General features: G+C 50.2%; 1 protein-coding gene across 6 annotated transcripts in view; it reads left to right on the forward strand.

Moving 5' to 3' along the window:
• TDRP (testis development related protein) overlaps positions 1–24,536 on the forward strand; it is a 44,898-nt gene extending 20,362 nt beyond the window's left edge. For 5 of the 6 annotated variants that reach the window (XM_087856489.1, XM_045811186.2, XM_087856490.1 and 2 more), the window contains 2 exons: positions 20,516–20,619; positions 21,988–24,536. In XM_087856489.1, coding sequence (XP_087712615.1) covers positions 20,516–20,619; positions 21,988–22,333 — 450 coding nt within the window. In that variant the 3' untranslated portion in view covers positions 22,334–24,536. The remainder of the gene's footprint in view (positions 1–20,515; positions 20,620–21,987) is intronic. The other variant, XR_015722000.1, reaches the window with a different exon arrangement.
• The last annotated feature ends 1,329 nt before the right edge of the window (positions 24,537–25,865 follow it).

Below are 25,865 nucleotides of genomic sequence, written 5' to 3' on the forward strand. Positions count from 1 at the left end.
TGACTGAGCCACCTGGTGCCCCAGAAAAACAGGCATTTATACTGTGTTTTATGTACAATTAAACAATGGTCCCTACCAGTGCTCTGTTGTTTCATGTGGATTTGCTCACTGTGTTACTTGCTTTCAGCTTGAAGGACTTCCTTTAGTGTTTCTTGTAAGGCAACGAATTCTTTCAAACTTGTTTATCTGGTTTATTTCATCTTTCTTTTTGAAAGGTAGCTTTGTTGGATTTAGGATTTTTGTTTGACAGTTTTTGGTTGAGCTCTTTGAATATGTTATCTCAGTGGAGACCTCCATTATGGCCTCCATTGTTTTTTCTGAGAGTTCATCTTACTAGAGTTTCCTTGGTAAGTGACTGATCACTTTTTTTCTTGTAGTTTTCAAGATGCTCTCTTGTCTTTGTGTGGTGTAATAAAAAAATGTATGCGGTCTTTGCCCCTGATTCCTAGCACAGAGATTCTCAAATCCTTGGCATTTCCTCAGTGTTCGGAGTTTTTGTTATGCTAGCGAAGTGACTGAAGATGGGGGGTGCTTACCAGAAAGGGCAGGCCTGTGATTAGAGGCTTGAGGTTTTCAGCCCCCTCACCTCCAGGGAAGGGAGAAGGCCGGAGGCTGAGTTCTAGCCTCTGGCCAGTGATTTAATCAGTGATGCCTACAGGATGAAACTCCTATCAAAACTTTGAACACAAGGCTTAGTGGAGCCCTGTGGCTGGTGAACACACTGATGTGCTGGGGTGGGGGAGTGAGGAGCTGACCCCGACTCCCTTAAGGAGGCAGGGAGGCTCTCCATTGCCTCCCAAGCTTCCTGCTGTCTCCTGCCGGGGTGTTGCTGAGCTGTTTCCTTATAATATAACTGTAAGGGCAGTGCTCTCCTTCCTTCTGTGAGGTTTTCTTTCAGTTACTGAACCTGAAGGGATTGTGCGAAGCCCTGAATTTATACTATGCCAGCAGAAGTGCTCCGGGCCTGGGACGCCTGAAATCAGGCCGGTGTCTGACGTCAGGTCAGTCTTGAGGAGGAATGAGCCTTCCCAGGAGACGGACTCCCAGTGGTTAGTGTTAGAATTGTATTGTGGTAAACCAGTTGGTGGGTGAAACAACACTCTGATTTTCTTTTACACTGTGTGTGTGTGTGTGTGTGTGTGTGTGTGTGTGTGTATCTCTGTGTTCATCCTACCTGTAGTTTGTTAAGCTTCCTGGATGTCCTGATTTTTGGTATTCGGTGAATTTGGGAAATGTTCTATAGTTTCTTTGGCTATTTTCTTACTAATTTCTTTCTTCTCCTGATGCTTCTATTTCGTATGTGTTGGCATCTCACATCTCTCTTGGGCTCTTCATTTCTCTCCATTCTCGTTCTCTCTGGTTTTGGCTGGCATCTTCAAGTTCTGTAATTTGTTATTCTCCACATTCAGACGTGCTGCTGAGACCCTCCAGTACATTTTTATTTCCTTCATTGTAGTTCTCAACTTCAGCGTTTCCATCTGATTCTTTTTGATCATGTCTGCTCTTCACTGGTGTCTTCTCTGTGCAACCTTGCCATTTACTTCTTTCGTGGTGTTTTCCTTCGGTGTTAAGAAAACATTTATTTATAACGGCTATTTTGTCGCGGTGGTGGTGTTAATTATATTTATTTATAGTGGCTGTTTTGTAGTGGTGGTGGTGTTAATTATATTTATTTATAGTGGCCGTTTTGTAGTGGTGGTGGTGTTAATTATATTTATTTATAGTGGCCGTTTTGTAGTGGTGGTGGTGTTAAAACCGACATCTGGGTGCTCTCACAGACATTTTGTGTTTACTTTTTTTCTGGTGTATGGGTCATGTTTTTTTTTGGCTGCTTCAGAATTTTTTGTTGGAAAGTGGATATTTTAATTTTTAAAACAGGATTAATATAATATATTGGTTTCAGGTATACAATGAATAATTTGACATCTGTATGTATTGTAAAATGATCACTACAATATATATATACAGTTAGGAAATCCTTTTTTGTTGTGGTGAGAACCACAAGAGTATACCACATGGTATTATTAACTACTGTCACTGTGCTGTACATTGTATCTCCATGATTTATTTATTTTATAACTGAAAATTGTTCTTTTGACCATTGTCACTCATTTTGCACCCCCTTCCCCAGCCCCTGGCAGCCATCAATCTATTCTTTGTATGTAGGAGCTTGGTGTGTGTGTGTGTGTTTTAAGATTATACATACGAGGAGATAAGGTGTGTTTGTCTTTTTCTGACTTACTTCACTCAGGGTAATGCCCTCAAGGTCCATCTGTGTTTCCTTTTTTTATGGCTGAGTAATAGTCCATTATTTACACACACACACACACACACACACACACACACACACACTCTTTCTTTTTCCATTTATCTTCTGTTAGACACTTAGGTTGTTTCCATGTCCTGGGTATTTACGTGAATAATGCTGCCGTGAGCATGGGCGTACAGATGTCTTTTTGAGTTGGTGTTTTCATTTTCTGTGTATAAATAGCCAGAAGTGGAATTACCGAATCCCGTGGTAGCTGTTTTTAACCTTCTGAGGAGCCTCCATGCTGTTGTCCACAGTGGCTGCACCAACTTGCACTCCCACGAACAGTGCACGAGGGCTCCTTTTCCTCCGCATCCTTAACCAACACTTGTTATCTCTTATCTTTTTGGTATCTTGAGCATGGCTTGAGGTGGTGTCTGTGGTTTTGGTTCGCAGCTCCCTGAGGGTGATAGTGTTGAGCACCTTTCCAGGGTCCGTTGCCCATCCGGATGTCATCTTGGGGGAAAAGTCTATTCCAGTCCTCTGCCCATTTTTTAATTGGATTGTTTTTTGGCTGTTGATTTGTATGAGTTCTTTTATATATTTTAGATATTGGCCCTTTATCAGGCAAAAGATCTGCAAATATTTTCTCTAATTTGGTAAGCTGCCTTTTCATTTTGTTAATAGTTTCGTTTGCTGTGCAGAAGCTTGTAGCCTGATGTAGTCTTGCTTGTTGATTTTTGCTTTTATTGCCTTTGTTCTTTCTTCTAGGAATTTATGATTTCAGGTCTATGTTCATGTCTTTACTCCATTTAGAGTTTATTTTTAAGGGTGGTGTAGGACAGGGGTCCAGTTTGATTCTTTTGCATGTAGCTGTCCAGTTTTCCCAGCGCCATTTGTGAAGAGACTGTCCTTTTCCCCAGTTTCTTTGGTTCCTGTGTTCTAGGTTCCTTTGTCATGAAATTGATCTTGCCCGTGTGGGTTTATTTCTGGGCTCCCTGTTCTGTTGGTCTGTGTGTCTGTGTTTATGTCCGTATCATACTGTTTTGATGATCACAGCTTTGTGATAGAGCTTGACAACAGGGAGTATGAGGGCTCTGCTTTGTTCTTTTTCAGGATTGCTTTGGCAATTCGGGGTCTTCTGAGGTTCCATGCAAATTTTGGGATTGTTCTGTTTTTGTTTAGAAACTGGACATTCAAAATACTGTGTTGTAGCAACTCTTGAGTACTGTCTTTCCATTCCACCCCGTTACTGTTGTTACTATTTTTGCTTTTTTGTTTAATGACTAGCTGGATTATTTAGTGACGTGTCTCATGCCTCCACTTCCGTTGTTCAGCGTCTGATGTCGCCTCCCAGGGAGTCCCAGCTGTGGGCACGCCCACATCACCTTCTCTTTCCTGACGACAGCCAGCTGGTAAACTCCACTAATTCCCGCTGATTGCTCTTGTTACTTTTAAAATATGCTGGGTATGAATTTCTCTACAAACCAGTCCAGTCAAACCGGCTCCTTTGAGGGAATCATTTTCGAGGTTCCTGTGTGATAATTCTCCGAGTGTAAGGCGCCCCTTCTCGGTTTATTCTCTGTTCTTTCCGCACGCTAGCGGATTGGATTATTTACACACATGCACACATACACACATACACACACCAGCGTGCATCACCGTCCCTGACTGAGCGCACCCTTAGGGTTACATTTGTCCTTGCTCTGCTGCGAGTGAAGTCAGCCCCTGGGGGAGTGAGCCTTTGGTCCGTAGCTGCTGCGCCCCGCTCTGTGGGTGGCCTGCTTCTGTCCCAGGTGAAACCTCTGAGCCAGGGCTCTGGAGATGGAGGTGGACGCATGACAGGCTTCTCTCTGAGTGGCTCCTTTACTCTAGGAGCGGAGTGCTTGCTGGGGTGCGCAGATGCCTGGGGTCCTCTCAGCTTGCTCCTCCCCGTGTGTAACTGTCACCCCGTGGACCAGGCACGGTGATGAGGGCCCAGGATTCCCAGTGATCCATACCCACGGTAAGCCTCTGTCCCCTGAGTGGGCGCTGGATGGAAGAAAGGGGCCCCGTCTCTCCAGGGAATTAGCCTCAGGATGAGAAATGCTGAGGTCCTGCTTCCCTGGGAGCTGCTGGCTGTGGTGGTGGCTGTGGCTGTCTCGAGGGGCAAGGACACAGCGGTCATGGTTCAAATACCGCAGAGGCTCATCTTCTGTAGATGATGTGAATTTCTGAACTTTCAAATATTTGTAGATTTTCTTAAGTAGATTTTCTTTTAAAGTAGATTTCTTCATTTACAGTTTGTCCTTAGGAGCATTTCCAGAGGCTTTAAGTAGTTGTTCTTTGTTTGGGTTTGGGTTTTACGGGGAGCGAGTCTTCAGAGCTCCTCATGCTCGAGGTGGAAGGTGATTCTTGCTTTCCTTTTTAAAGCCCGGCTTAAGTAGCTTCCAGACGTGAGGACTGCGTGTGTGCACGCGCACGCGGACAGTGTCGGAGTGACGACCCTGGTGTCTTCTCTGTTACTCATGTTGCTCCTTTCTTGGTGTAAGTAAAAATCTCCTTCTTATAATAGAAGTGTTTAATACAGTAAATTTTCTCAAGAGGAGTTTTCATGGGAGAGCGTGCATGGTGTGGGGGTGGTGTGAATTCTGCTGTCGTGGGTGCTGTCTTAGCCTGTAGGGGAGGGACTGCGGAGGAGAAGTCAGGTGTCAGGCTGGCATGTGGGGGCCCCTGCTGTTGTCACCGGGGTGCGGCGGCCCCCCTGATCTGAGGCTGGCACCCCTCCTTGACGGTCAGTGCTGAAACCATTTGTTCAAGTCAGTGGTTGGGATTGCTGCCACTTGGTGTGTTCGTGTGTGTCGAGTAATTTTCAGAAGGAATGAATGATGGCTTGAGTGAGGGCACAGGGTCTTTTTTTCCTTTATTGACTCTATTTCTGCCTTTTATGTATACGCATTTACCGTTTAAGTTCATTTTTACAGCAGTAACGTAGAACAGCGCTGTGATTTATAAACAGTAGTGACGGCTTTGGTCTGTTTCATGTGTTTCTTTTGGCATCTTTATACAATTTGGAATTCTCATTTGACATTTTGTACGGCTACCTTTTTATGACTATTTTTGGTGGTACGATTGCAAATACGTAGAATTTTAGTATCATTAATGATTGTATGATGATTATATGATTAGCTTCTCATCCAGCTGTGGAGTGGGGGATAGCATCTAACATTTCTTGCAGCATTCTGGACTCTTCTTATACCTACACAATGGATAAGAAAATAAAGCGCAGGGAGAAAACAGGGTAGTGTTTCGTTTGGCCATTTTGCTTTTCCTGAGCACCCTTTGTCAGGAGATCTACACGCTGCTGGGGCTCACGGGTGCCCCTCTGGTCGCTCTGAGAGTTGGGCTGCCTGCAGGAGTGGGGTGAAGGCGGGGGCGGTGGTGCTGCTCACACTTGGCCCCTGTACTCCAGAGCCCTGTGGGGAAGGCGGCGGCGGCGCTGTCAGAGGCGGGAAGGAGGGAAAACCGTGCCCTGCCTGCCGTCGGAGAAGCCAGCCCTCGGTGAGGTGTGTCCGTGACCGCCACGTGCCATGCGGAGCAGCCTTCTAGACGCCGGCCGAGCAAACAGTGCAAGCCCCACACCACACGGGGGAAAGCTGGAGTGTCAGGTTCTTGAGCTGGCCGTATCCCTCTGCCGCTGTCCCATGTGACCGTGGAGGAGGAGGGCCTGGAAGAGGAGCTGAAGGCAGAGCAGACCCCTGGCCCACTGGCGCCCCGCGTGCCTTCGGGCGAAGCCGCCAGCGAGGCTCCAAGCGTCCCTGGCTGAGCCTGATGCCCTGAGGGCTGGTGGGGGGGGTGCGCGTACGTGCTGAGTCTTGCTGTGCGTGCTGTTGTGCACAAGTGTGGCCTTTGGGAATGATCTTGATTTCTTTTATTCTTGACCTGAGCCTCCTTGAAGTATCGATTATCTGATAAAGTCGGGTTTCATCTGCTTTTATGTATTCCCATTGCTGTGGTTGAAGGGGGAATTCAGAGACTTCATGTAGGAGTAGGTGGAATTTTCCATTGGTTTCTGGCAACATGTTAATTAAGTTCATCTGCCTGAAATATTTCTAGTAAAAAAAAAAAACCCGTATTTTGGATTTTGGTTGGCAAAGTAATGGACTCCTTCTCTTCATTGGGATTGTTTTTTCTGGTTCCTTACAAACAAGTTTTAAGCATCTTTGTCCTTGTCTGTTGTGTCTCTGTCACACAGTACCAAGAACCAGGGGGCTTAGGATGCAGAGATGAATTCGCAGTTAACATGCTTTCTCAGAGTTGTGGTGAGGCCTCTCTCCAGGCTGCAGACTTCTTGCCGTGGCTGTGCCTCCCGTGGCAGTGTGTCTCCGTTACCAGGGCACGAACCTCCGTCGTGGCAGCTCCAGCCTCATGAACTCCTCCCCCCGAAGGCCCCACCTCTGAGCACCCTCACGTCGGGGGTTAGGATCCCAACATGTGAACTTTGCGGGGCACAGACCTTCGGACCATAGCGGCCTTCGTCACCGCACAGCAGTATTCTTCCCCCCTGGGAGACGCTCCGGCCCTGAGTTCTGCAGGAGGGCCAGCGTAAGGAGCGCTGAGCGACAGGTGTGCGTGGACTTGTGCGGCACATGTAATGCCTGTAGGATTCGTGGCTTTCAGTACCTGTGGAACAAGAGTCTCTGTCCCCAGGGAGGCTACCGCCAGCTGCTTCCCACGTGTGGTCCCTCGCTGTGTGGGCAGGCGCTCCCCATGCGTGAGCCATGTGTCTGGTTTCATTAGGCATACACGATTAGATCGAGTTACGAGCGATAGTGTTTACATCAATTGAATATTAGTCGTCACTTAAGAAGGTTAGTTTTCATTTCCACGAAATACTTTGTTAAACAGTGTGGGAAGTAAAAATCCTTTTTTCCGCACTCTCCACATTCTCCTTGCTCTAAGTAATCAGCACTGTCCATGTAGGACCAGTCATTTGTCTCAAATAGATGTTGTAAAGGACATAAGGGAGACGTTCCTAGGGATGGGATATGGTTAAAAATGCTGCCTCAAAGCTCTGAATGAATTATTACTAACTTTAGTTTCCAGAATGTGCATAAGCAGAGAACCCCAGTTGATTTGTCTTAATGAATGGTCTTCTTTCGAGTGCCGGTTTTTGGTGTGCCAGAGTTTAAACGGTACCAAGGCCTTTAAGTTCATTGTTCTGAAATGTCAAGGGCAGAGTATGAAGAAATGGGTTAGCTCCGAGTGTAGACTGGCCACACTGACAGGCGTTGACAGGCCATGTGTGCCTGAAGAGATGCGCTTTTCCTCCTGATAGCGTGTGGGTGTTGGACGCAGAAGGTTTAAGGTGGTGGACTGAGTGTGTGTGTTGGTTTGGGATTCTCTGCAGGGCCCCCGAATTCAGTTCTCTGACTAGATGCCCCTCGTGCTTGCTGAAGAGATCTCAGCTCGCTTGGTAGATAAATGTATGAGGGACCCTGCTTTCTCTCACTGTGTGCTGGCTTCAGGACTCTTAATATAAAACACGTCATTGCTATATCCCAAGAAAGAGAACTAAAGACAAAAAGGAACATGTCGCCCCAAATGCAGTGTTTCAGCCTGTCTGAGGAAACGCGAGGAGCCCCACTGTGGGTGCTGGCAGACCAGGCCCGTGCATGTTTCACAGCCACTGCAGGGAGACCGTCTTCTGGCGGCTCGTGCCTGGGTCTGACAGCTGAGCAGAACCCAGGGAGAAACAGGAAAGCTGTTTACAGGACCAGAAGGTCAGCAGACAACACAGATTCCTTTGAGTTTTGAAGGCCACACGTTGTCTCTTAGGGGCCTTTGTTTTTGTATCTCTGCCACCATCATTAAACTTGCAGAGATAACCTGAGAGGGCCGGGCTGAGACAGGTCACCATCTTCTCCTGCAAACAAGAAATTACTTCTGTATTCAGAAGATTCTTGCTTTTCCCATTGTTTTACCCATTTTTCTACTTAACTGTTTTTATTTCTTTTTTTAAATAAAATCCTTTATGTTGAAGTCTGGAATTTTTTAGAACTTTTCATTTTAATTCCAGTATAGTTAGCATACAGGGTGGTGTTAGTTTCAGGTGTTCAAGATAGTGATTCCACACTTGCATACGTCACCTGGTGCTCACCACGTGCAACAGGCACAGTCCCTGATCTCCCTGTTCCCCCCGGCCCCCGGCCCCCTGCGCTCTGAGACCCGCGGTGTCTCTCTGTAGTTCCAGGCTGGTTCTTGCTTGGCCTCCTCTTTCTTTTTTCCCCTTTCCTCATTTGTTTCTTAAATTCCACATATGAGTGAAATTATATGGTATTTGTCTTTCTCTGACTTATTCCACTTAGCATACTGCTCTCTAGTTCCACCCATGTCATTGCAAATGGCAAGATTTCATTCTTTTTGATGGTACAATAATATTCCACGGTGTGTATACGACATCTTTATCCATTCGTCTGTCTATGGACACTTGGGCTACTTCCATAGCTTGGCAATTGGAAATAATGCTGCTATAAACATAGGGGTACATATATCCTTTTTTAAGTTTTTAAATTTTTATGTGTTTATTTGAGAGAGAGAACATGAACAGGGGGAGGGGCGGGGGCAGAGGAAGAAGCAGTCTCCCCACTGAGCAGGGAGCCAGATGTGGGACTCAATCCCAGGACCCTGAGATCATGACCTGAGCCTGTGGCAGATGCTTCACTGACGGAGTCACCCAGGCGCCCCCACATACCCTTTTGAATTAGTGTTTTTGTATCTTTTGGATAAATACCTAGTAGTGCAGTTGCTGGATCGTAGGGTAGCTCAGTTTTCAACTTTTTGAGGCACCACCATGCTATTTTCCAGTGTGGCTGCGCCAGCTTGCATTCCCACCAACAATTCCCCTTTCTCCACATCCGCACCAACACCTGTCATTTCCTGTGCCGTTGATTTTAGCCATTCTGACCGGTGTGAGGTGGTCTCTCATTGTGGTTTTGATTTGCATTTCCCTGATGCTGAGTGATACGGAGCATCTTTTCATGGGTCTGTTGGCCGTCTGGATGTCTTCTTTGTAGAAATGCCTATTCACGTCGTCTGCCCATTTTTAATCGGATTGTTTTTGGGTGGTGAGTTGTAGAAATTCTTTTTTTTCCCCTAAGATTTTATTTATTTGACAGAGACAGCCAGCGAGAGAGGGAACACAAGTAGGGGGAGTGGGAGAGGAGGAAGCAGGCTCCCAGCAGGGAGCCCGATGCGGGGCTCGATCTCAGGACACCGGGGTCACGCCCTGAGCCAAAGGCAGACACTTAACGACTGAGCCACCCAGGCGCCCCGAGTTGTAGAAATTCTTACTGTGTGTTGGATACTAACCCTTTATCAGATATGTTATTTGCAAATATATTCTCTCATTCTGTAGGTTGTCTTTTATTTGTTGACTGTTTCCTTTGCTGTGCAGAAGATTTTATTTTTTTATTTTATTTTATTTTTATTTATTTATTTTTTTTAAAGATTTTATTTATTTAACACAGATAGAGACAGCCAGCGAGAGAGGGAACACAAGCAGGGGGAGTGGGAGAGGAAGAGGCAGGCTCATAGCGGAGGAGCCTGATGTGGGGCTCGATCCCACAACGCCGGGATCACGCCCTGAGCCGAAGGCAGACGCTTAACCGCTGTGCCACCCAGGCGCCCCAGAAGATTTTATTTTGATGAAGTCCCAGTAGTTCATTTTTGCATTTGTTTCCCTTGCCTTAGGAATATATCTGGAAAGGAGTTTCTATGGCTGATGTCAGAGAAATTATTGCCTGTGCTCTCTACGAGGACTTTTATGGTTTTGGGTCTAATATTTAGGTCTTTAATCCATTTTGAGTTTATTTTCGTGTATGGGGAAAGAGAATGGTCCAGTTTCATTCTTCTGCATGTGGCTGTCCAGTTTTCCCAACACCATTTGTTGAAGAGACCGTCTTTTTTCCTTTGGATATACATTCCTGCTTTGTCAAAGATTAGTTGGCCATATAGCTGTGGGTTCATTTCTGGGGTCTCTATTTTGTTCTGTTGATCTATGTGTCTGTTTTTGTGCCAGTACCATGCTGTCTTGATGATCACAGCTCTGTAATGTAACTTGAAGTCCAGAATTGTGATGCCACCAGATTTGGGGTTGTTTTTTCAGCATTCTGGCTTTTTGGGGCCTTTTCTGCTTCTATACAAATTTTAGGATTGTTCTAGTTCTGTGAAAAACGCTGTTGGTATTTTGATAGGGATTGCATTAATTCTGTAGATTGCTCTGGGTAGTATAGACATTTTAAATAATAGTTCTTCTTCCAACCCATGAGCATGGAATGTCTTTTCATTTCTTTGTGTCATTTTTCCCCCCTTTCATCTGTGTTTTATAGTTTTCAGAGTACAGGCCTTTCACCTGTTTGGTTAGGTTTATTCCTAGGTATCTTATTATTTTGGGTGTAGTTGTCAGTGGGATTTTCTTAATTTCTCTTTCTGCCGCTTCATTGTTGGTTCGTAGAAATGCAGCAGCTTTAAGTGTGTTTATTTTGTATCCTGCGACTTACCTGAATTCGTTTCCTTAGTTCTGAAAGTTTTTTTGGTGGAGTATTGCAGTTTTTTACATGTAGTATCATGTCACCTGCCAGTACTAAACGTTTGACTTCTTCCTTGTCAGTTTGGATGCCTTTTATTTCTTTCTGTTGTCTGATGGCTGTGACTAGGAATCATTGGATTTTTTATCATTATATGTGGCAGTTGTTCCTAATATTTTGCTTCCTTGCTTTTTGTGTTTCAATTCAAAAAGAACTCTAGGGCGCCTGGGTAGCGCAGTCGTTAAAAAGCGTCTGCCTTCGGCTCAGGGCGTGATCCCGGCGTTCCGGGTTCGAGTCCCACATCGGGCTCCTCTGCTGGGAGCCTGCTTCTTCCTCTCTCACTCGCCTGCTGTGTTCCCTCTCTCACTGGCTGTCTCTCTGTCACATAAATAAATAAAATCTTTAAAAAAAAAAAAAAAAAAAAGAACTCTAAAGTTACAATTAAAAGAAGCAGCGCCCCGCTTGTTCCCTCCCCTCCCGAATGTATCACTTTTAATGTTCGAAGCTGTTTCGGAGTTTGGTGCTCGCTCTGCATGCTGTGGAGTAAGCGCTCTGTAGAGACGGCACACTGTGCCAGCGGTCTCCCTGCCCTGGCCTTTGAGAGCTGAGCCCTTGGAGGAGGAGCTCCTTCCCACGGGCGGGAAGGACACAGCGTCGTAGACGCGGCTATTTTCCCGTAGCGTGTCCTGCTCTGGCCTCTGCTGCCGCGCACGCGCAGAGGTGTCGGCGCCGCTCTTGCTCTGCTCCTGGAGACGGTCTGTCTCGGCAGCTGTGATGCATGTGCCTCTGTGCTTCCCGTCAGCACGCTGCCCTTTTGTCCCCATCTTGTGGGCTTGAAAAGAGGTTTTGCTCTGAGCCAGGGGTGCTTCTGCAGGTGACGCTCCCTGTCTGCTCCGTTCTGGGATGTTCCGCACCGTCCTCTCATTTCTCATGACACTTGTGTCAGATGCACTAGTATCTCGACCCTGTCTCGCAGTTGGGTTTTCATTTGTTCCGTTCTACACGTCTCTCTGTTGCACTTGGCGTCTCTTCAGTAACACCTGGTCTTTCTGTGGCCTGCTCTGCATTTTGACTGGCCCCGGCCACTCCGCCCTGGCCCCGTCTTCCCGGCTTTCCTGTCCCTCCAGGGCCAAGAGGACCGGCCGCACGGAGGGCCCAGCCTGTCCTTTGCCCTTCCGGGCCTTCTGAGCGTCCCTGCCCGGGTGGCGCGTGCAGCCGTCTTTCTTGCATGTTCCCGCAAGCGCCCCTTGTCCGCGGGGGCAGCCAGAGCTGAGGCCACCGGGCCCTCCCTCCCGGCAGGAGTCCACCTGCGATGTAAGGTGACTGGAGTCCTGTTGCGTGCCTCTGGAACGGGGCCAGGTTATCGCCCCCGGAGAGAACCGCGGGCAGTGCGGCCTTTGTGGCTCAGACGAGGAGTGACAGGGTACGAAAGGAGGGGATTACTCCCCAGGGGAGCCCACACGCTAGCGCTACAGGCTGGGTGTCTGTGCCCCCTCCAGTTATTGTTGAAACCTAACCCCCAACGGCATGGTTCGGCCAGGGGGCTTGGGGAGGAGAGGCCGTGACGGTGGGGCCTCCGTGACGGGTCCTTACCGAAGAGACACCGTCTGTGAACCAGGAGGAGGTAGACCCTCACCCGACCCCGGACCCCCCCCCAGAACTGTGAGAATGAAATGTGGGTTCAGCCACCCCATCTGTGGTATGTTTTTTATAACTGCCTAAACTAAGACACACACATAAAATTTAAAATGTGCTAAAGGAAGGCCGGTGAATCTCTAATTTCTGTCTTCCAGCCACCCGGTTCTTTTCTTCGGGTCTGTCTGCATAGAAGGGCACGTCTCCCAGAGAGATGTGAATGTACAGACTTGGGAACACTTCACGCAGACTGTTAACATGAACATCTACTCGTAAACACGGACGTGTAGTCCACACAGAAGCGGGCATGCAGCTACGCACACAGGGGCCAGCACGCAGTGGGGATTCGGATTTGTGCGCACGTCTCGCTGGCAGCTTCGTTTCGGGGCCACACGGCCCGGCCTTGTTAGGCTCGGGCCCTGACGTCCCCCACTCTGTCTCGCCGAGCCCTATGCAGGTGGGCGTCAGGTGGGGGAAGTCAGGGTGCGTCTTCTTGTGCTTGGCTCTGAGTCCTGGACGTCTCTCTCCCCTTCTGTCCACATGGATAATCCCGAGGGGACCGGTCCATGGTCGGGATACGGAAAGGAAGAGCTGGGAACACTGGAGCGAGTGACCCGATGGGCACATCCCTGCAGTGTCGCTGGCGATTGATGGCAGACGTTTGTCGTGTGTTAGGAACACCTATACGTGTGTGTGGCTGTGAGCGAGTGCAGCTGCCATGTTGTGCACGTGAGAACAAGCAGCCGAGGGCAGGAGGTCACCTTGAGGTGCAGGTTCCCCGCCGAGGGCCCCTGCGTGGGGCACAGCTGTACAGAATGTGATTTTCAGAGCAAACTGCATCATGTGCTGTTGCTTCTCTGCTTTAAGGAGTCTCTGGAGCTTCTCGCTTGTGCCAGCTTGATAGGGGAGAACGGTCTGTGGGGCGGATACACACTGCGCCTCGCCCGAAGAGGCCTGTGGTTCCCAGGGCCGCCTCTGTCCTGTGGACTTGGCGGAGGCCCGCTGTGCTCCTGGCATCTCGGGAAGGCTGTATTCTCCAGGAACGGAGCAGTGCTCCTGCCTCACTTTGGATGGAGGGGAAATCGCAGGGACGGGGCAGGCCAGTGTCACACTTACCAGAACCCAAGGACCCAGGGGCATTGCTGCTCCAGTTCAGCCACATGCCCTCAGTGGCGCATAGGGCTGCTCGTCACCATACTGCCTTTGTGTCATCTGAATGGCCTTTTGGGTGACAGTTTGAACAGGCAGTGCCCAGGATTGTGCTGCCCCTCTTGCCGTCAGTGCCGGCCCAGGGCGCCCTGCAGCAGAAAGGCCAGTCACCCCCTCCCCGGGGCCCGGTGCAGCGTCTCGGTTTCTGTGACAGCAGCAGTGGGACCATAGCCCTCTACGGCCTTTCCAAGGCACGTGCTCTGTGGGTGCTGAGTGCACCATGAGAACTGTCCCCGTGTCCTGATGACTCAGTTCTGTAAGAGGGCCAGGCACCTGACAGTTGGAACTGGAGCCCTGAACTGGGTTATGAAATCCGTTTTCTCCAGGATTACCAATTTCTCAATAACTTCAGAGTGGCTAGACGTTAAGACTGTTGTGAGTTCTAAAATTTAGAGTGGTCTGAAAAAAAATGAGGCTTTTTAAATTGTATCGTAATTGAAACCCTTGGCCTGGCTGTGGCTCTGTCCTCTGCTCCTCTGAGACACAGCAGACTCTGCTGTCCCCACTGGGACACTCCGGAGCGGGGTAACTGTTGTTTCCACCGTCCTCAGCAGGGCAGGGATGGCGGTGGCCGGGGCTGGTGCTGGGGAGAGGCTCCAGGGAACTTCCCGTTGCCTTTTGTTGCCAGGACACACACCGCAACCCTTCCTTGCATTCGAAAGCGCTTCTGCAGGAAATCCTGGACTTGTGCTCCGCTGGGACAGAGGGCGGGGCCCCGGGGTTTCTCGTGCGCTCACCTCTTTGCCCTCTACACAAGGAGATGCATGCAGGGTGCAAGCGATTATAGGGGTGAGACAGTCCCGTGCACCAGATCACACACTGCATCGCACACCTCAGACCTTGTGAGATAAACTGAAATGCTGACCTTGAACTCTGCCACCACATCATCCGTGAGATAGGTGGCTTCCTATAAACATTGGGATACCTAGCCTACCAAAGATTTTTAATTTTCTCCCCTGACCTATGAACTTAAATACCTTTAAAAGTACACACATTAAATGGCTTTTATAAAGTATTGACCTGAGTATTGACATTACACAGCATCTGGACTGGACCAGCGCCCACAGCTCTGTGGCGTCAAGGAACCGACCAGAATGCTGTGCTCCCTGCACTAGTTTCTGTTTTTCAGAGGCATTTTGGTATTATATTCCCTTTGTCCTCATCATTGAAATGCTGTGGCTCATTCGTCACCATTCAGCTTTGATATGATTTTTCTTGCTGTGGTAAAATCTGTGTTTTGTTTAAAGATTTTATTTATTGGAGAGAAAGAGGGTGTGTACAGGTGAGAGCGAGCAGAGGCAGAGGGAGAAGCACACTCCCCACTGAGCAGGAAGCCGGATGCAGGACTCTGTCAGTCTGCATGTGTCTTTATGTCCCAGGACCCCGGGATCATGACCTGAGCCGAAGGCAGCTGCTTCACCAGCTGAGCTCCCCGGCGCCCCCCTCCTCTAATCTTTACCATTTCCTTCATTCTGCCGACTTTGGGCTCAGTCTGTTCTTTCTGTAGGGCCTTGAGGCATAGTGTTACGTTGTTTACCTGAGATCTTGTTTCTGTAGGAATTTCCCTCTTAGAACAGCTTTTGCTGCATCCCACACGTTTTTGTATGTTGTTTTCCGTTTTTGTCTCAGGATTTTTTATTTTCCCTTTAATATCTTCTTTGATTCAAATGTTCATTTAGAAGAATGTTTTTCAATTTCCAGGCATTCCTGAATTACCCGTTTTCCTCCTTCATTCATTTCTAGTTTTACACCCTTGTGGTCAGAGAAGACCCGCCACACGTGCCTGAAGAGTGTGTCGCACTGTTCTCAGAACACTCTGTGTGTGTCTGCTGGGTTAGTCTGAGTGTTCAGATCCCGTTTCCTTACCGATGCTTTGTCTGGACGACCCCTTGCTGACGGTGGGGCGTTAAATTCCCCACTACTGCTGTATCCGTTTATTTTTCCTTCCAGCTCCGTTAGTTTTTGCTTAATGTGCACAGGTGCTCTGATGTTGGGAGCATAAATATTTACAATTGTCATGTCTTCTTGATGGATTGGCCCCTTTATTATCATGTAATGACCTTCTTTGTCTCTTTTTACCATTTTTAAGGTCTATTTTGTTTGATCTGAAGATAGCTGCTCCTACTTTTTTTGGTTACCATTTGTTTGAAATCTTTTTCCATACCTTCTATCTCAGTCTACATGTGTCTTTATGACTAAAGTGAATCTCTTGTAGGCAGCACATCTTTGGATCTTGTATTTTTATTTATTCAGTTACTGTATGTTTTTTGATTGGAGAATTTGATTTTTTTATATTTAAATGTTGGTAGATAAGGACTTAACTATTGTCATTTTCTTGATTGTTTTCTGGCTGTTTTATAGACACATTGTTCCTTGCTTTTTATCTTGCCCTTTTTTTTTTTTTTTTTTGTATTTTGATGTCTTTTGGTATCAGTATGCTTAACTTTTTAGAATGTTCTTTTGTGTAATCACTACAGGTTTTTCCCTGTAGTTATCATGAGGATTTTGTAAAACAGTTTACTGATTACTTCAGTAGTGTTCCTCAACTTGCCACTTTTACTTCCCCTCCCTCTCACATTGTAGGTTGTTGAGGCTACAGTTTACGTATTTCTTATATTGTGTATCCAATGACAGAATGTTATAGTTAGGTTATTTTTACTGTTTTTTAATCTTTAAAGTTTTAAGTGAATTACGTACCACTATGACTATATTACAGAATTGAGCAACTATAAATTTACTTTTACCAGTGAGTGTTACATTCCCTTCTCATGTTTTTATGATGTTAATTGGCATTTTGTTACTTCCGCCTAGAAGACTCCTTTTAGCGTTTTATGGAGGGCAGGCCTAGTGGCTGTGAGCTCCTTCCAATTTTGTTTATTTAAAGAAAGCGTTTATCTCCCCTCATTTCTGAAGGACAGCTGTGCCAGGTATAGAATTCCTGGTTAACAGGGTTTTGTCTGTAAATACTTGGAATACATCATCCCATCGTTTCCTGGCCCCGAGAGTTTGTGGTGAGAAATTACCCCATGTAAGGTTGGTTCCTTGGATGTAACTTGTCTGGTTTCTCTTGTTTCTCTCAAAGTTCTCTCTTTGTCTTTGACAATGTAATTACAGTGTACCTCTAGCCGTCTTCACATTCAGCCTGTTTGAGGTCCCCTGGGCCTTGTGGGTCTGGATGTCCATTTCTGTCCCCAGGTTTGGAAGCTTTCAGTCATTACTGCTTTAAATATACTTCGTCTCTTTCTCTTCTCCAGGAATTCCCATAATGTGGGAATAATTCTCATAGGCTTTCTTCATGCATTTTTCTTTTTGCTCTTCTAGTTGGATAATTTCAAAGGTCACTCACTCTTTTTCTGCATTGTCAGGTCAGCTGTTGAAGCTCTTGAATTTTTCTCCTCAGGGATTATTCAGTTCTAGAATTTCTGGGTTATTTCATGTTTCTTTTTCTTCATTTTACTTTTCATTTTGCTTGTGCATTAAGAGCGTTACTCTGAATTTTCTGTGTGACCGTTCATAGATATCCATTTGTATGTTGTACTCAGAGCTTGGAATCTCGTGGGGCCAGTGGAACATGTGCTTGAGGGCGTGTTTTGGATTTTGTGCTGTCTCCAAATGTCATCTGGCCTCTGAACGTATTTGGTGAGGAGGCACTTCTGCTAAGTTGCTCTAGCAGAAAGAATTTTGGTCACTTACGGATGATTTCACAGCTTTTTCCTCATGGGGCATGAAGTGAGGTGCAGCTGAGGTCTGGGCAAAAGGGACACCTTGTTCTGTGCTGAAGCTCATTTTCTCATTTCTGCAGCCCAACGTCTTGGGTACCACTCGGGCTATAGAACATCATTTTGTCTTCGTTTTTCTGGCTGTCATGTCTCCCTGAACCTAACCTTAGTTGTAAAGAACTCTGAAGCCCCGATCCTGTGTCTCCAGGAGGCGCTGGGTCTGTTTCACCTTTGGTGGTGTGTCCTGCCCCGAGACGGGACAAAGATGCCCCGTCTAGACACAGCATCCCAGGAGAAGCTCAGGTCCTTGTGAGCAGACCCAGTCCTGGCATCCTTCAGAAGGGCGTTTGGGATGGTGGCTCCCCTGAGGTCAGGGCCGGCTGGGACCTGTGGGGTGACTGCGGTCGTGTCCGAGTGCGTCTGTGATGTTCCCTCGGGCCCTTCCTGGCACAAGACGCAGAGCCTGTTCGGCGTGTGTAACGCGTGTTCAGGACCAGAGTCGAGATCGGAGACGGCCCCCTCCAGGCCAAGCACGGGTCTGCCCCGTGGTGTCATGGGGACTCAACTGCGGGACTCCTCTGCTTTGTGTGTGTCTCTGCTGCCATTTATCATCTTATCGCTGTTGTTTTGTGTGACTTCCGCCTCTTCTAATAACTCCCCTTCCCGGAGAGAGTGTTGCTCACTTGTTCTGCTGACGTGTGGTGCCTCCGAGGCTGTGTCACAGCCGTGACCCTGGACGTGTGCTGCCGGGAGCCTCGCCCTCCTGTCAGCTGGCGGCTGTCCCCGGGCGCCGTGTCACCGTGTCACGGGGCGGCGAGGTGGGGGTGAAGGCTGGGCGTGTACGGTACGAAGTGGGCCGTGTGAGGCCGATTTGGGTCTGAGACCGGCTCGCGGACTCTTCCACACGGTGGTGGGCGGACCCGGAGGGAAGCGCGCCACGTGCTGCGGGTGCGCGCGTGCCCCCTCCCCGGGCTGCGGTCGTTGGTGCGTCTGCGGGTCACGTGAGCGGGAACGGGACGGGAGGCACTGGGCGGCCGGGCGCGGCGGAGGCCCGCGTGCAGAGTGCGCGGAGGGCAGCGCGTTCCGTGTGCGGAGGTCCGTACTCCCCAGACTGGCGGTGCCGGGCGCTTCTCCGGCAGTTGTTCGCTACCGTGTGGGGGAGACACATCGGCCCCTCGGCTGCGGCTCCTCCCCGACGTCTTACTGAGAAACAGTGGACACCGTGGCCGGACGGCACGATGGCGTGATTGACGCCTGCTGTGAAGTGATCCCCACGACCCGTTCCGCTGACATTCATCCTCTCAGAAACACTTCTGCTTGTGGTGAGAGCCCCTGGGGTCCTCTCTTCCCGCGTCCCGCCTGCCACGCTCCATCGCAGCTGTCGTGCGTCTGCACACCCCAGGGCTGGTTTCTCTGCGGCTGGAAGTTGGCCTCTTTGGACCGCCTTCCTTCCGTGCCTTCCCCGTACCTCCTGCAACGCCAACTGCAGTTCTTTGGGGAGGACTTGAGTATTTGGGTGCATGAGAGCAGACGGTAGTGATCTTCCTGTGATTGGCACCGCCGTCTCCGCCGGGAGGAGCCCTCGTTGTTTGTGGCGAAGAGCCGTGTGCGTGCCCCGCACCCTTCCGCTCCCCGGTCTCGGCTGCAGCGAGTGCAGCTCTGCGTCCTCACCTGTGAGGCCCCCCAGGCGGCTCCCGCGCCCCCGGCTAGCACGTGCTGCCCCACTTCCGTCCGAGCTGCCTTCGCCTCTCAGGAGCCGTCAGAGGACGTCTGTGGCTTGTGGTCTCACAGGCGATTGCCCCCAGAAATGCTGTGAATGGTCAAAGTGAACGGTGTCCAACCCCACGTGGCGCGCATGCTCGGAGCAGCCGCAGGGTCTGGGTGGGGCGGCCGCTGAGGGACCCGGACCCGGGGCAGGATGTGACGGGAAAGAACCTCGGCCCTTCGGGAGACCCCGTGTCCTGGCCTCCTGCACCTAGCGAAACGTGTCTGACAAGTCTGGAACGTCCGGGGAGGCGCCTGTGAGCACCCGGCTTCAGGGGAGGCCCGACTGGGGGGAGAGACGGACAATTCACCGCTGGGAACTGCGTGAACACCCAGGAAGCGAATGAGTGTCCATGAGAACGCGGGGCGGCAGGAGGGCCTGGGACTGCACGGCCGTGCTGCTGAGAGGTGGTCCCTGGCACGTGGGGGTCCCCCAGGCCGGCCAGCGCCTGCCGGGAGCAGCGGAACCAGGTCCCGCAGCAGAGCCCCTGGAAAGACGTGGCCTCGCCCGACGGGCTCATCAGGGAGGCCGCTGTGGGATCCTGGGGCCCTGGCAGAGGTGCTGGACCCTCGCGCCCTGACGCCCACCCCCGGCTCCTGTGTGCTGAGCGGACGTCCGTCCTCCTCTTCTTCCTGGGCTGTTTCAGCCACGGCCGCGTGAGCACTGCCGTCCCTGGCCTCGAAGGGCGACGGGCCCCAGCTGTGCCGCGTCTTGTGCGGCCCGGTCTCCGGGCGTCCCGCCTTGCCGGCTGCTCCCCCTCGGCGCCCCCGCTCTCGAGTCTGTCTGTGTCCATAGGGTGGCGCGGCAGGCTCCTGAGACCGCGAACTGGGCCGGGCCTGCTCCCGTCGGGACCGCAGGGCACCGGGCTGCCTGCAGCAGCTGACCCTGGCTCTCGGGCCACCCGGCGGCCCAGTGAGCCGGCTCCTGTGGCGTCAGACTCTCAGGCGGATGCCAGCGCCGTCGCGCAGCCTCCCGGTCCAGTTTCCGGGGTTGCTTTAGGTCGTGTTACGTGTTTAACATTTCGGACTATTACACTCTCCTCCAGCCCCTTCTCTCCCTCACAAAAAAAGTAAAGCCATCCAGGCCCAGCTGTGCGACCCTGGAAACCGAGTGAGTTCGCGGGGCAGGCATCAGGCCCAGGGACCTTCCTTTCCCTCCGTGCCTTCCTTCTTAATGCAGACCTTGGGATCTGCGCAGAGCCAGACACAGCCTGACGTGTGGGACTTCCCGTCTGGCTCGGGCCCCCAGCCTCTTCGGAGCACGGGGAGCTGGGGACGGCGCTCTTGCTCACTTGAGGCTCCACAGTGACTGGATCCAGAACTGTCTTCTGTTTCTTTCCTCTGTCAGAGTTGATCTTTTTCTAACCTTTTAGGTTCAGGGAGCAAGTTTCCGAGGTTGGAAAGAAGTAACTTCTCTGTTTAATAAAGACGATGAACAGCACCTGCTGGAAAGATGCAAATCCCCCAAGTCCAAAGGGTAAGTCTCCGTGGGACCCAGCGGGAGGTGCGAGGAGGCGGACGGGAGGTGAGAGGACAGAAACGCCTTGTGCTCATTTTGATGCTGTGGAAACAGAAGAGAGAAAGATGCGCTTCTGGGAGAAGGTCACAGGGGTAGCCGCCGCAAGCACCTTGAGAGCTTATGGGAGGAACGAAAGAAGGTTTCCCAGACCAACACTTGAACTCAATTGGAAATTGCACTCGGCCTTCAAGCAGCTTGCCATGTGTGAGATGTTTACTAACTGCAGAAAATCAAGGGGCAGAAAACGTTAAAAATGCAAAGGATTGGTGAACTGTAAAAGATTTTAGAAAATTGCATATATTTAAACTGATATATTGCTGTTTATTATAAACAGAATTTTAAAAAGTAGATTTAAACATGGAAAGATAAGTCAGAACTGAGTGGGATTGCCAGTGGCATGTTTGATGGGAGGTGAGCCTCAGTGGGCCTGGCCACAATGAGCTGCTGTGTGGGCCAAGGGCACCCAGACAGCCCTGCTTCAGCCCCATGGCGGGGACGCCTCCTTACTATTCCCTGCCCTCCCCCCCACGGAGGGCTGTGGGCTGGGGTCCCTGGGGTCAGCATCTGCAGGGTCCCTCTGTCCAGTGCATGGAACTCTAGGGGGTGCGGCCTGGGCTGTGGGTGCACCATGGTGCCCCAGGGATGCCCCTGCCCTCGGGCTGGCATGACAGCAGCCTGTCTCCAGCCCCCTGGTGTCCGAGTCTCGTTTGTGTTCAGCAAATTAGCCACTCACTTCTTCTGACTAGCATGCTCTATGTGTATGTGAATAGCTGTTGGAAATGGATTTGATAAATGGAATATTTATCCTCATATTTCTTAATTTGGACTCTGCATTTCCTGTTATCTACTTTGCTCAAGTATTTCTTTGTATGAAAACTAGCTCTTTGGGGCTCTGGGTGGTGCAGCGGTTAAGCATCTGCCTTCAGCTCAGGGTGTGATCCCGGCGTTACGGGATCGAGCCCCACATCAGGCTCCTCCGCTATGAGCCTGCTTCTTCCTCTCCCACTCCCCTTGCTTGTGTTCCCTCTCTCGCTGTCACTATCTCTGCCAAATAAATAAATAAAATCTTAAAAAAAAAAAAAAAAGAAAACTAGCTCTTTGTGTATAGCCAAGTGTGGTTGGTACCTTAAAATACAGCTTTCACAGTTTCATTAATATGCAGTGACTAACTTTTCTTTACTAATTTTAATTAAAATTTATATTATAGATTTGTGTTCATGTTCTAAATGACTTAAACTTTTAAAAAGAGTGTTAGGTGTATACAGTGGACACTAATTGCCCTGAGATCACTGGGTCACCAACACTCGGCTGTCTTGTCTCCCACAGAACTAACTTACGGTTAAGAGAAGAGTTGAAGACAGAGAAGAAGTCTGGGTTTTGGGACAATTTGGTTTTAAAACAGACTATTCAGTCTAAGAAACCAGATGAGATTGAAGGTTGGGAGCCTCCAACACTTGCTCTTGAAGATGTGACGGCTGACGCAGGTGACACAGCGAGTGGCCGTCCCCCTCGGCCAGGCTGGGAGGAGGACGGCAAGGGCTGCAGCAAGTACAGCAGCCTGGCAAGCTCAGGGAACAGCTCCCGCTGGAGCCTCCGGTCGGCCGGGAAGCTGGTTGGCATCAGACGGCAGAGCAGAGGCCACCTGACGGACAACTGGGAGGAGCTGGAGTGACCATCCGGCCCCACTGCAGACCAGAGAGGTGCACACACCTGAGCGTTCCCAAACCCCAACTCCTAACATGGCCCCTGTGTCTTCTCTCTCTCTGTGCAGGTCTGAGAGTTTGCTGTCTCATGCTGTGTTTGTCCATATGTCCGCGGGTCCTCTGGTCTTTCCCGTGTGGACGAGAGCAGAGCACCTTCTCTGGCTGCCCGCATCGGGCCGTTCCTCCCTGCGGGCTGACGGAGGAGAGCCCCAGCACGCTGGGAAACATCTGCGCCCTCTAATCCCAGCATTTCTGGATGTGGTCCCGTGAGCTGTGCCCTGCTGTCCTCCCCTGCGTGCCCTGTCCCCACCGTGCCCCCCGTGTCCTGCATGTGGTATCCGTGTGTGTGTCTGACACTCGACTGTAGTGGCAGGGCCGGGCCCTCCTGTTCTCAGAAGCCCGTGATCCAGCTGTGAAACCAATCTTCCAAAGGTTATGTTGTGTTCAACCTGGCAAATTAAACTTTTTCTCATCGTAAATACCAGGAAAGCAAAGGTTACATGTGATGCAGCATGAAATGCCACTCTCCGCAAAGCATCTTCATCTCTTGCGCTGGGAAGAGGAGTCTCCGTGTGCACGGAGGACGGGGACAGTGGTTCTTACTGTAGGGTTCATCTTACTCGTTCTGAACTTCGACGCTTTGATCTTCATGTTCTTCTGAAAACGTGCTGTTCTGTGATTGCAGGTTGAAGAGTACCATCAAGTGTGGACCAGGTTTAGCAACTTGATTCTCTGAATTGTTTTTGGAAAACACTAATTTGCTGATGGAGTTAAAACTGTATAAAATACTGCAAGTGCCTCTTTTCTATAACGTGCAGGTGTTTGGTTTCCAAACGGAGCCAGTTGCCGTGGCTGCTGCCGGACGCCGAGGAAGGACGGGCCGCGCACTGGGCACGGGGCTCCTTTGCAGGATGGCCGTGTCTGCAGGCGGCGCCCATGGCTGCCTGAGGCAATGGTGGTTTGGAAAGAAAGGCTTAGGGTTTTTTTGGTTAAAAACAAAAACCTCCAGTGACACTGTGCATACCTCTGGTGAGAAAACACAGTCCCCCAGTTGGCTCTGCGTGCACGTCCGTGCTGCACAGCGAACTCACCTGGGGGAACCCGCACAGGCCCGGTGGCAGGACTCCTGATGGTAACAGCGTCAGTCTGTCCTCCATCCATCCATCTGTCCGTCCATCTTTTTTTAATAGAACAAGAAGCTTACTTGACTGAGTTTTGAACGGGCGGCAAGTTTTAAGTGGCATGAAAATAAAAATCCGGTTTGTTAGAACCTTGAAATGGGGGGTGTGTCTGGTGATGCAGAGGGAAGCTGGTGGTTTTTGGTGTAACAAGTCCTCAGGGAAAGGGTTCAGGAGGTAGCGGTGGCCCTGCGGCCCCTGCAGCTGCACCCACGCTGGCTGTGACTTGGGCGCATGTGTCAGAGCCAGAGCTGAAGGCGCCGTGTCTGAGGCGCTGCGCGCGGGCGGAGCAGAGTCAGGACCCTGAGACCCGCTGCAGGTCGCTGCACTTGAGTGGCGACGCTAAGTGCCTGTAACTCACCTCCGTGCAGATCTGTGACGCAAGGCGGGCGACACTCGTTCATGATGCTGTTTCTCAAAATCTGAAGACAAAGCCAGATCGCGATTGGAATACACACTGTAGATCACATTTTTCTTATCTGCAGAGATTCATGTAAAAATAAACTTTTTCTTCTGTCCTATCTAACTGAAAATAAGTATGTTTGCGGTTTTTAATATATTTATTGATGTGCTTTGGGAGAAAAGTATTTTTTCTTGATAGAATTTACCAAAGCAACTTTGTGTTCACGGGTTAATGAGAGAATGTGGTTTTTTGACGGGGTTTTTGTTTGCATTCTGTGAACACACGACTTCACTGTGTAAAGAGCGAGTGGTCTGTGCTCCTACTGTGGCTTATTTTGTAAAGGAAAGTGGCTTCTGAGAAGGTAGAATTCATTCTCAGTGCTGACGTTTTAAAAAAAATAAAAGTATTGTTCATTTCCTCTTTCGTTATTAGTTTGCATGGTTATTGGCATCAACTTTGAGGCGAATGCTAACGGTGACCTTAGTCACTGAAAGCTGATGGCACTTTTCTTGATGACACCTTAAACCTCATTTTAAAACGCAAACAATACACATAGACTTTTTCATAAATAAATGACCAATTTCAACTGAAGTTTCTGGGATGTATCTTTTGCATATTCGAGAACCGCCTGCTCTCACCCTCAGTCTGTGAGGAACCAGGGGCGCGCCTGTGTTGTGGGCAGAGTTTATGGTTCAGGAATTTAGGGACGCACCCAGCTGAGAAACTGCGAGCATCCCGGCAACGGTTTTAATCACATTTCTCTTTTAAAAAAAGGATCACCATCTCTTAGAAGGAAGTCTGTGAGGAACAGCGTCCTGTCCAGAGGAAACAGGTACATACCCCAGAAACTGGGGTCGCTCGGGATCTTGGAGCACAGGTCCTTCGGGAAGGAGGCGGGGGGGGGGGGGGGAGGCACTGCGCTGCCGTCCTGTCCTCGGGGTCCTACCTCTGGAGTTTTCCTTGTCTCAAGGGAGAGCTATCCATGTCCTGTCACCAAGGAGGCCCGGGGACCCCCACCCTAGTCATCCACACCCTGCCTCACCTGCGGGGCTGCTTCCCCCAAACCCACCTGCGGAGTGGGGGTCCCTATGTGTCAGGGAGCTTTCTCCGCCTGACCCTCCCAGGTTATTTCTAGCCACTTCCCAGTTTTCTGGTTTTTATGCTGCTTCCTCAGTGGGGATTTCTTGGCCTGGGCAGAAAAGGACAGAAGACCAGCAGGCAGGGCACTATTTAGGAAGCTTTGAAGATTAATTGGCTAAGACAATTTCTCTAACTTTGTGATCCTTTAAAACAAATGTTCAAAATCACCCATTGGGTGAGGAGCTGAATGCTACGGTGGGCTCCAGGGGGAGCTGAGGCAGCATCTGCCTGACATTTCCTGAGGGATTCAGGGTGTTCCCAGGGGCCAGGGAGCCATCTGTCCCCAAGTTCTGGTCCCCTATGGCTGTGCCTGGCAGCTGGCCCTCACCCCCAGACCCCGTGTGCTGGTTCCAGACGCCGGTTCACAGGAGCCGGGCAGTCCCGTAGGATCTGCTCCTGGGCCCAGCTTGGGCCTTCCTGATGCCCTGCTAGAATATCCTAAGTACAGGGGGTTCATGGGTGTGCCCCCCACCCTGTCCCCTGTGACCCCTGTGCCACCACCTTCACAGAAACCAGGGCTGAGGGTGTTCTGTGTCCTGGTCAAACTCCCCGGGACCGTGGCATCTGTGCTCCCCAACTCCAGTTGGGATGCTCCTGTGATCTGCCGTGTGTGGGTGGACGGTCCCCCGTGCCCATGGAACACAGTCCCGGACGCCCAGCCAGCACCTGAAGCCGCAGAGCATGGGGAGCCCTGCAGAGCCTGCGCGCCTGGAGCAGGTCACTGATGACTGAGGCGCGGTGGTGGGAGTCATGTGGACGCTGTCCCTCTCAGATACCCCC

This window comes from Ursus americanus, chromosome 27, assembly GCF_024610735.1.
Source record: "Ursus americanus isolate L20-20 chromosome 27, mUrsAme1.1.p, whole genome shotgun sequence".
NCBI classification, from domain to species: Eukaryota; Metazoa; Chordata; class Mammalia; order Carnivora; family Ursidae; genus Ursus; species Ursus americanus.